The following is an 11,281-nucleotide window of genomic DNA, read 5'->3' on the forward strand; positions in this document are numbered from 1 at the left end:
AAAAAAAAAAAAGACTCAGGCTAGTGTGCCTTCTGTTACAGAAATAGTAACGACCTCCCTTTCACCCACCCACAGAGCCTTCACCCAGGCTCTGAAGTCTTTGTTCTGTTGTTTCCTAGAGTAAATGCTTTCCTTGATGAATACATTAGTTTTAAGGTGCCACAGTTCAGTCCACATCTCCATGGTCTGCAGCTGATTTTCATTCTCTTTCTCTCCTACTTACAGAGCAGGTATCTTGAGAAGCCAATGGAGATTGCCCGGATTGTGGCCCGGTGCCTGTGGGAAGAGTCACGCCTCCTACAGACTGCAGCCACTGCGGCCCAGGTGAGACCTGAGACAAAACAAATCCCTGGTCTGGGAGGAATGGAAAATCAAAGAACTTTATAATGAGATAAATTATTAGATCTACTAAAAAAGAAGGAAAATAAATTAAATAGATCAATAATCATAAAAATACATCGAAAAACTCTAAAAAAAAGAAAGTTCCACCCCCCAAAATACATTGAAAAACTCTAAAAAAAAAGAAAGTTCCACCAAAAGAATCCAGCAGACCCAATGGTTTGACAAACTTTCTTTTTTTTTTTTGAGATGGAGTTTTGCTTCTGTTATCCAGGCTAACGTGCAGTGGTGCGATCTCGGCTCTCCACCTCCAGGGTTCAAGTGATTCTCCTGCCTCAGTCTCCTGAGTAGCTGGGATTATAGGCATGCGCCACCATGCCTGGCTAATTTTGTACTTTTAGTATAGACGGGGTTTCTCCATGTTGGAGACCTCCCGACCTCAGGTGATCCACCCACCTCAGCCTCCCAAAGTGCTGAGATTACAGGCATGAGCCACCGTGCCTGGCCTGTTCTGACAAACTTTCATAGTACAGATTATTCCAATATCATTCAAACTTTTCCAAAGTATAGGAAAACAAGAGATGTTTCCAGCTTATTTTATGAGGCTGGAAAAATCCTCATATCAAAACCTAAAAAACAGCCAGGTGTAGTGGCTCACACCTGTAATCCCAGCACTTTGGGAGGCTGAGACAGGCAGACTGCTGAGCCTCAGAAGTTCGAGACCAGCTGGGGCAACATAGCGAGACCTCATCTCTATTTTTTTCTTTTTTTTTTGAGACAAGAGTCTCGCTCTGTCACCCAGGCGGGAGTGCAGTGGCGCCATCTTGGCTCACTGCAACCTCCGCCTCCCAGGTTCAAGTGATTCTCTTGCCTCACCCTCCCGAGTAGCTGGACTACAGGTGTCCGCTACCATGCCTGGCTAATTTTTTGTATTTTTTTTAGTAGAGACGAAGTTTCACCTTGTTAGGCAGGGTAGTCTTGATCTCCTGACTTCATGATCCACCTGCTGCGGCCTCCCAAAGTGCTGGGATTACAGGTGTGAGCCACCGCGCCTGGCTTAATTAAGGATCTTTCTAAACACAAGAAAGAATATTTATCAGAAACCAAAGGGAGCATGATGCACAGTGGTGAAACACTTCTCAGTAAAAACAACAAAAGATAAGGATGTCTTTTACTCTTGATACTTTTCTGAAGGATCCAGCCTATCCAAAAAAAAAAAAAAAGAAATGAGGGTACAAATATTGGAAAGCAAGGGATAGAATTCGTATTATTTACAGATAGATAGATCTTCCTAGAAGATCCAAGAGAAACAAAACTAACAATAACAATTGGAACTAGCAAGGTTTAGAAAGGTCATTGTATACAAGATAAATATTTTCAGAATCTGCGATTCCTCTATACAGTGGCAGTAGTAACCTGCTAGAAGATGTAATGAAAGTAAAGATCTGGGCCAGGCAATGGTGTCTCACGCCTGTAATCCCAGCACTTTGGGAGGCCATGGTGGGCGGATCCACGAGGTCAAGAGATTGAGACCATCCTGGCCAACATGGTGAAACCCCATCTCTACTAAAAATACAAAAATTGGCTGGGCATGGTGGTACACGCCTGTAGTCCCAGCTACTCGGGAAGCTGAGGCAGGAGAATCGCTTGAACCTGGGAGGCAGAGGCTGCAGTGAGCTGAGATTGCGCCGCTGCGCTCCAGCCTGGGCGACAGAGCGGGACTCTGTCTGAAAAAAAAAAAAAAAAGCAAAGATCTGATTCATAATAGTAAAAGGAAATGTATGCAATTTGCATATACTATTGGTATGTATGGGAAAATATCTGGAAATATATATACTAAATCATTAAAGTAGTTGGTCATAGGAGACTTTTTTACTTTCTGTGAGGGGTTTTACTTTCTTTACTATCCTATAGTCAGGAACATTTTTTCTTTTTCTCCCTGACCCCCTGCTTTTTAAAAAATTGTGGTGAAATACACATAACATTACATTTCAAATTTACCATTGTAACCTTTTGTTTTTTGAGACAGTCTCACTCTGTTACCCAGGCTGTAGTGCAGTGGTGTGATCACAGCTCACTGCAGCCTCAACCACCTGGACCCTTGTGATCCTCCTGCCTCAGCCTTATGAGTAGCCGGGACTACAGGCATATGCCACCATGCCCAACTAATTTTTTTTTTTTTTTTGGTAGAGATGGGCTCTTGCCGTGTTTCCCAGGCTGGTGTTGAACTCCTGGGCTCATCAACTGATGAGAGAGAGCTCTCCAGGCAGAAAGAAGATCATGTTCAAAGACAGAAACAGAAACATGTATTCTTGGGAGAAGTGTAGAAAGTTCGGCATCTGATTGGGTCGGGAAGATGAGCTAGTCAAGGCCACATGATGATGTTTTAATTAGTCATACCTAACAACGGGGCCCTGGAAGAGCAGTTTACCACAAGGAGCCAACTGCTTTGATTTGAACTCACAGCCCTGCCACTTGCTCTGTAACCTTAAGTAAACAATTTTTACTCTCTCTGTTCCTCCAGTGGGAGTGATAATTACACCTTCTTCATAGAATTCGTACATGTAAAATGCTTAGAACAGTATCTGACACATAAATGCGAAACAATTTAACTGCTTTCTGCTGCTGCTGACATCACTATCATCACCCTCACCATTACTGTAGGAAATGGGGACCCAGTGAAGAATGTTTTGTATTTTTGGTAGAGATGGAGTTTCACCATGTTGACCAGGCTGGTCTCGAACTCCTGACCTCAGGTGATCCGCCCACCTCGGCCTCCCAAAGTCATGGGATCACAGGCATGAGCCACTGTGCCTGGCCCCAGTGAGGAATTTTAAGCAGAAAACTGATATGCTCAGGTGTGAGTGAGGTGGTAGATAACACTTACTGTGCAGTGCCCTTTAACCCAAGAGGTTAGCACACAGGCACTTGCCCAGGCAGCACTAGGATTTTCTGTTACGGAAAACCTTTGTATTTTATCCTGCTCCACAATATAAAAATATGTGGTTTGAGTCAATTTGGATAGAGACTCCAACTTACCATGGGAGGTAGGAAAGCCAAAGGTATCCCAAGGATGTTTTCAATTGGATGGATTAGGGGTCTGCAAACTGTGACCGTGGCCCAAATCCAGCCTGCTGCTTGTTTTGTAAATGAGGTTTTTTCGGAACCCAGCCACACTCGGTTATTTATGCATTATCTGTGGCTGCTTTTGTGCTGCAGTGGCAGGGCTATTTGTGGCAGGGACTGTATGACCCAGGAAGCCAAAAATATTTACCCTCTGTCCCTTAGAGAAAAAGTTTGCAACCCCTGATATGAAGCTGTAAGTTGGATATTTGTGGCCTCGACCGAGGCCTCACTGCTATTTTTTCTGTTGACGATATCTGGCATGCTCTTAAGTGTCTAGAATGGGTTAAAGATAGAAGAATGGATGTAATCCCTGCTACCAGGGGCTGTCAGGCTAGTTGGGATTATAAGTACACAAATGCTCCAAGTGAGAAAAACACAGAAGAGGATGTGTGTCATTTTGTCTAAGGAAGTTGAATAAGATTTTGCAGGAAAAGAAACATTTGAACTGAATTTGAAGGTGAGTGAGTTCAGGTGTGTTTGGGCTAAAGCCCAGGCCAGGCTGAGTGGATAGCGGGTGGGGAGGGAGTGTGGAAACACATTGCATGCAGGGAAGAGTGGGGAGTTTGGGGCAACCGAAGCACAGGGAGGGAAAGTTTAAGTTATCAATTGTGTGAAATAGCTTTCTGTGTTGGCCTGAGATGTTTATAGCTGGAAGCAGTGGGGAGCCAATGAAGTTTTTTACAAAGGTATTAGAGGTGGGTTTCTGTGGGTGATCATTAATCACATGTTTTTCCCCTTTAAGTGTAGTCCTACTTGAGAAATAGACATGGGAGTGGAATGAAGATTAAAACGTCAGCTGTATAGGTAAAACTAGAATGGAAAGTGTGGCTTGAGCTGGTAACCATAGGGGCTTTCCGATGCCTGTGCCCTGAGTTAGATCTTGGCGTGGAGAGAGCCTGGGTGTGCAGAGCAGCACCCTCACCCCACCCCAGCCATCCATATGGAGCCTTAGCCGCCATAGACCAACACTCATTGAAGGCAGAGGGATAGGCTTCTAGACCTGCTTCTAGAAACCAGGCTGCTGCTCTTGCTTGTGGTGGGCCCTAGTAAGGCAAGAGTGAGAGGAGGAAGGCACCAACTTAGTGCTGGATTCTTTAAAGATCTATGTGTGCACAGAGTCTTTCTCTCCATCTTACCAATCAGATGAGTCACTGTCACTGTGGGAAGAAGAAGCAGGGGTAGGGGCATGGGTCACCTTCCCAAAACTTCTAAGAAGTTTGTATTCTTTGGGCTTGGATAGGGACCATGGGAAGGGAAGAGAATGGTTGCCCATAAAACTGGCTCTAGTGCAGCCTCAAACTTCTGGACTTAAGTGATCCTCCCACCTCAGCCTCCCAAGTAGCTAGAACTACAGGATATGCCACCACACCCAGCTAATTTAAAAAAATCTATATTTTTTTGGGTTGAGATGGGGTCTCTCTCTATGTTCCCTGGGCCGGTCTCAAACTCCCAGCCTCAAGTGATCCTCCTGCCATGTGCTTTTTCTTTTTCCATGTGCTATTTGACCTTTTTCAAGGTACCAGCCTCCCTTCTCCCCGAGATATCTTTTGATATGGAATTTCATCCCCTAGGGCAGGATTTTTTTTTATTATCCCTCAGAAATATACTGGACACCACATTTAAGTAGACATCCAACATCTGCTGTCATAAATTGTTCTGAATTTTTTGACATACTTGCCCATAAGCTTTTCGAAGGCATAGACCATGTCTTAGCTGAACATGTGGTCTCTTAGTGCAGTTCATAGAGGGGGTTTATGGTATGACCTATGTAGTGTCACCTGTATAGTGACAGCACCACTGCCTCTGTTTCCCTTCCTTTCATGATGGCAGCAGCATCTCAAGCCAAATATGGGGTATTCCTCTCCCCATATTTCTGTGTTCACATGTGCATTGACCTCCTTTTTGGCAGCAAGGGGGCCAGGCCAACCACCCCACAGCAGCTGTGGTGACGGAGAAGCAGCAGATGCTGGAGCAGCACCTTCAGGATGTCCGGAAGAGAGTGCAGGTGATGCAAGTTACAAGCCTTGGGCAGGGAGCTTTTATTAATTTTTTTTTTTTTTTTTGAGACAAGGTCTTGCTTTGCTGCTCAGGCTGGGCTGCAGTGGCATGATCACAGCTCACTGCAGCCTTGACCTCTCAGGCCCAAGCAGTCCTCCTACCTCATCCTCCCAAGTAACTGGGACCACAGGCATGCACCACCACGCCCAGCTGATTTAAAACAAAATTTTGTAGAGATGGGGGTCTCCCTGTGTTGCTCAGGCTGATCTCAAACTCCTGGGCTCAAGTGATGCTCCCGACTCAGCCTCTCAAAGTGCTAGGATTACAGGCATGAGCCACTGCGCCTGGCCACCAGGGAGCCTTCTCTTGGGGATACTGCCTGCAAGTCCTCCGTGTATCTTTTTTGAGGTTTTGGCTTCATTTGAATTCTCTTCAGATACGTTATTTTTTCTGTTCCCAAGGAAATCTTTTTTTACTTCTGTTTTTTTGTTTACTTATTTTAAACAGGATCTAGAACAGAAAATGAAAGTGGTAGAGAATCTCCAGGATGACTTTGACTTCAACTATAAAACCCTCAAGAGTCAAGGAGGCAAGTGAATATTAGAGACGTTAAAATCTCTAGAAAGTGAGTTTGTGTTGTTTAAAGAGTCATTTGTCTTAACTCTTTTAGATCTTAAGGCGGTCGGGGCGCAAGGGAGTTACTGGTGCTCAAAGGAGCCTAGTCATTAAGGACAGGAGTATTCGCTCAGGTCAAGGAGTTTTTTCTTCCTCTGCAGACATGCAAGATCTGAATGGAAACAACCAGTCAGTGACCAGGCAGAAGATGCAGCAGCTGGAACAGATGCTCACTGCGCTGGACCAGATGCGGAGAGTAAGGGCATTGGTTGGACCACTTCCCCTATGTGTCTCGCTCACTTGCGGGATTTCAGCATCTTGTGGCAGAACTTGCTTGGTTTCTAAGAAGTTCCTGCTCTGGAGTTGACTAAAGAATGTGGTTAGAGACGGTCTGAGGAAATGTTTTCTGACTTTGTTTTGGTTTCCAACTAGAGCATCGTGAGTGAGCTGGCGGGGCTTTTGTCAGCGATGGAGTACGTGCAGAAAACTCTCACAGATGAGGAGCTGGCTGACTGGAAGAGGCGGCAACAGATTGCCTGCATTGGAGGTCCGCCCAACATCTGCCTAGATCGGCTAGAAAACTGGTAAAGGATGAAAGAAGCTTTTCCTTTCTTTCTCGAAAGCTAGATTGAATTCTGATCTTAACTGCAGGCCCACAGAATTGGTACTCTATCTCCAACGTGGGGACTTTTCCATATTCAAATTTAACCCAATAATTAAAGTTTTTACTTTATTTCGGCTGAGCATGGTGGCTCACACCTGTAATCCCAGCACTTTGGGAGGCCAAGATGGGCGGATCACTTGAGGTCAGGTGTTTGAGACCAGCCTGGCCAACATGGTGAAAACCCATCTCTACTAAAAACATAAAAATTAGCTACCCTGGGCGGCTGAGGCAGGAGAATCACTTGAACCTGGGATATGGAGGTTGCAGTGAGCCAAGATCGCACTACCACATGCGAACCAGCCTGGGCGATAGAGTGAGACTCCATCTCAAAAAAATAAAAATAAAATAGAGTTTTTACTTTATTTGGAGAAACTTTGTTTAAAAAAAATGTATTTATATTATTACATTTTAAGTATATTTTACTTGATTCAATTAAGGCTTTTGGTTTAACTGTATTTAACAGATAAACAAAACTTTTAGTTATTTTAGTAATCTAAAACAACACATGCCCTTTTTAAGGGGAAAAATTCAAATACAGAAAATAAATCAAGTGAAGAAAAAATTTTTAAATTAAATCATCAGCAGTACTGGTAGTTAAAATTTTAGTTGACGCTCAGTCTAGACATCTGTCATGTATATACACATAAAGATAGAAATTTATACAGTTTATATTAGCAGGATCATTTTTTTTTCTTTTTTTGGAGTCAGGGTCTCACTGTGTTACCCAGTCTAGAGTACAGTGATGCAATCATGTCTTGCTGGAGCCTTGACCTCCTGGGCTCAAGCAATCTTCCCACCTTTGCCTTATGAGTGGCTGGGACTACAGGCATGCACCACCACACCTGGCTAATTTTTAAATTTTTTTATAGAGACAGGGTCTTACTTTGTTGCCTGGGCTGGTCTCAAACTCCTGGGCTCAAGGGATCATCCCACTTCGGCCTCTCAGAAGCGCTGGAATTATAGATGTGAGCCAGCCCAGGATGTTTCTTTATATGCTTTTCTGTAATCTGCACTTTTACCTTCATTCAGTAAATCTTACTGCACACCCTTCATGTGCAAGGCCCTATAGTGAGCATGTTGCACCAGATTACCCTAGGAGAAACTTGAGATACAGAGCCTAAACTGGAAATTTAGGGCAACTCTACACGAGAATGCCAGTCTATTCATATCCTCACTAACCCCAAGTGTTGTTAATTTACTGAAAGCAGTTTTAAATGCTTCCTGACCAGGGAATGAAGAAGCTTAAGTTCTGGGAATGGGAGGACAGAAGTGCCAGAAAAGAGTCAGGGAGTTCAGAAATCCCTGCAACCGTCCTCCTCCCTCTCCTTTCACTTTCTGTCTTTCTGGTCTTTTGGTCTTTATTACACTAGTGATAAACCATCAAAGAATGATGGAATGATGCTAAACTTCTCTATTTTTTTTTTTTTTTGGACTAGAGTCTCACTCTGTCACCTAGGTTAGAGTGCAGTGACATAGTCATGGCTCACTGCAACCTTCTCCCAGGTTCAAGCAATTCTTAGCCACAACCTTCCAAGTAGCTGGGATTACCGGCCCATGCCACCATGCCTGGCTGTTTTTTTGTATTTTAGTACAGATGGGGTTTCACCATGTTGGCCAGGCTAGTCTCAAACTCCTGGTCTCAAGCGATCCGCCTGCCTTGGCCTCTCAAATTTCTGGGATTACAGGTGTGACCCACTGTGCCTGGCCTAATACTCTCTATTCCTGGAGATAGGTTTAATGAGCTTTTTCTTCCTCTCTATTCACTTATTCCTTGTGCATGTTATCGGTATTTTGAAACATAATGTCGTGTCTTTTGATCAGCTGAAGGCTGACATTGAAAAGGTTTATGGGGATTGGGTGTCATGGGTCACACCTGTAAATCCCAATGCTTTGGGAGGCAGAGTCAGGAGGATCTCTTGAACCCAGGAGTTTGAGACCAGCCTGGTCAACAGAGTGAGGTCCCATCCCTACAAAAATTTAAAAAACTAGACATGTGCCATTACACTTCAGCCTGGGTGACAAGAGTGAGACTCTATCTCAAAAAAATAAACTAAACAAAACAGGCATGGTGGCACACACCTGTAGTTCTAGCTACTCAGGAAGCCGAGATAGGAGGATCACTCGTGTCCAGGAGTTGGAGGAGGCAGTGAGCTAGGATCATGCCATTGCGCTGCACTGGGCCACAGAGTGGGACCCTGTATCATGTAGTTCAAGCCCTTCTCTTCATGAGAGGGGAAGCTAAGGCCCATGATGGTGAAGGGCCTGGCAAAACTTGCACAGATAGTGTGTGACAGAGCTGGCTCAAATCCATCTTTGTGAGCTGTCTAATCTCTTTTTCTGAGTCTTTATGTTCATAGACAAGTTAGGATGAATAAGTAATAAATTTCATATTTCATATTCTGCATATCTGGGCTTAGATCCTTGTCATTTTCCAATGATAACTCCATCAGTGCCTCCTAGTGGTATAAATTTTAATACTTTTATGCCCAGCCCCCTCTTAGAAATTTGAGATTTTAGGAAGGGACTAGTAATAAAAGGTAAAATAAATTATTTTCTGGCCAGGCATGGTGGCTCACGCCTGTAATCCCAGCACTTCGGGAGGTTGAGGCAGGTGGATCACCCGAGGTCAGGAGCTCAAGACCAACCTGGCCAACATGGCAAAATCCCATGTCTACTAAAAATACAAAAATTAGCCAGGAGTGGTGGTGGGTGCCTGTAATCCCAGCTACTCAGGAGACTGAGGCAGGAGAATCACTTGAACCTGGGAGGCGGAGGTTGCAGTGAGCTGAGATTGCGCCACTGCACTCCAGCCTGGGCAACACGGTGAGACTCTATTTCAAATAAATAAATAAATAAATAGGCCAGGCACAGTGGCTTACACCTGTAATCCTTCAGGAGGCTCAGGCAGGAGAATCGCTTGAACCCAGGAGGTGGAGGTTACAGTGAGCTGAGATTGCACGACTGCACTCCAGCTCAAAAATTAAGTAAACAAATAATAAAAAAAAATTTATTTATTTATTTTCAGCATCCACCCAATGTGGCGAATAATTCCTCTTTTCTTAATGTCACTGAACTGTAAACTTAAGAGAAAAACTTGTAAATTTCATGCTATGTATATTTCACCATGATTAAAAATATTTCTTGTTCTTATTGTAGGGGTCTCCATGTCTCCAGTATTTCCTGCCCCTTCTCCATCTCACCTGTATACATTCACTATGGTAATTAGCACCTTTCTTAATTTATTGGCAGGATAACGTCATTAGCAGAATCTCAACTTCAGACCCGTCAACAAATTAAGAAACTGGAGGAGTTGCAGCAAAAAGTTTCCTACAAAGGGGACCCCATTGTACAGCACCGGCCGATGCTGGAGGAAAGAATCGTGGAGCTGTTCAGAAACTTAATGAAAAGGTAACTTAGCATCCTTGTCCCTTTCCCTTATCTAAAAAACACCTAAAGACTCATGTGGTAGAGTGAGAGGCAGGCTGACTTCCGGTTGCCGCCGTGGCGTGTGAGCCCGTCTTCTCTTTCCTCAGTGCCTTTGTGGTGGAGCGGCAGCCTTGCATGCCCATGCATCCCGACCGGCCCCTCGTCATCAAGACTGGCGTCCAGTTCACTACCAAAGTCAGGTAGGCCACGCCACTCCTGTTTCCAGTAGAGACTTTACTGACGGACACCATTAGGGTAGAGTTGGTGGCCATGGTCGTTCTTTCTAGGTGTGGTGTCACAGGCAGTACACTATTGTGCAGATGAAATTTGTTTCCATACTATCTGCTTGCTCTCTGATTCTGATGTCAAAAGCAAAAGAGCAGTCATCTTTTTGAAGGTACCTGGGCATATTCCTATGATTGCAGACCTGGAGTCTCAGGCCACAGCTTCTCCTTCTGCCCAAGGGACAAAATAATGTCATATATTTTCTGTTCTTTGAGGCTACTCTTCCCTGTGGATTTTAAGGGAAAGAGGAAGGCTTAGTGATGGGGAAGCTGAGAGGCCCCAGGGGAGGTGGGTGGTGGGCCTGTAGGGTGAGGTGTTACTTTCACACTCAAGTCAGAACAGGTGTGCTGGCGTTTTGACTTTCTGCAGCGAAATTTCCCTCCTCAGAAACTTAGTATGGTGTTGGGTTTCAGGATTAATAGAACAAAATGCCAGCTGCACAACATGTCTTCCTGTAATATTTTTCGTTATATGGCTTTGATTGTCCTTTTGTGAATCTCTCACAGCTTTACGTTGTTAGTTCTCAGGTGTTTTCTCAGTACCTTTGGCTTGAAGGGGTGATACTCATCTTCTGTTTTTGAGACAGGTCTCACTCTCACCCAGGCTGGTGCGCAGTGGTGTGATCTCAGCTCACTGCAACCTCCACCTCCCAGGTTCAAGTGATTCTTGTGCCTCAGCCTCCTGAGTAGCTGGGACTAGAGGTGCTTGCCACTACACCCAGCTAATTTTTTTTTTTGAGACAGTCTCACTCTGTCGGCCAGGTTGGAGTGCAGTGGTGCGAACTGGACTCACTGCAACCTCCACCTCCCGGGTTCTAGCGATTCTCCT

At 44.6% G+C, this 11,281-nt stretch overlaps 1 protein-coding gene across 1 annotated transcript in view; it reads left to right on the forward strand.

The window, feature by feature from the left end:
* The window catches only part of STAT3 (signal transducer and activator of transcription 3 (acute-phase response factor)), a 94,528-nt gene that overhangs the window by 62,771 nt on the left and 20,476 nt on the right, over positions 1 to 11,281 (forward strand). The window contains exons 4-10 of the mRNA XM_011929718.1: positions 226 to 324; positions 5,375 to 5,470; positions 5,971 to 6,052; positions 6,240 to 6,334; positions 6,511 to 6,662; positions 9,992 to 10,150; positions 10,276 to 10,368. Of these exons, the coding sequence (XP_011785108.1) occupies positions 226 to 324; positions 5,375 to 5,470; positions 5,971 to 6,052; positions 6,240 to 6,334; positions 6,511 to 6,662; positions 9,992 to 10,150; positions 10,276 to 10,368 (776 nt within the window). The remainder of the gene's footprint in view (positions 1 to 225; positions 325 to 5,374; positions 5,471 to 5,970; positions 6,053 to 6,239; positions 6,335 to 6,510; positions 6,663 to 9,991; positions 10,151 to 10,275; positions 10,369 to 11,281) is intronic.

Source organism: Colobus angolensis, unplaced genomic scaffold, assembly GCF_000951035.1.
Source record: "Colobus angolensis palliatus isolate OR3802 unplaced genomic scaffold, Cang.pa_1.0 Scaffold83, whole genome shotgun sequence".
Classification (NCBI taxonomy): domain Eukaryota; kingdom Metazoa; phylum Chordata; class Mammalia; order Primates; family Cercopithecidae; genus Colobus; species Colobus angolensis.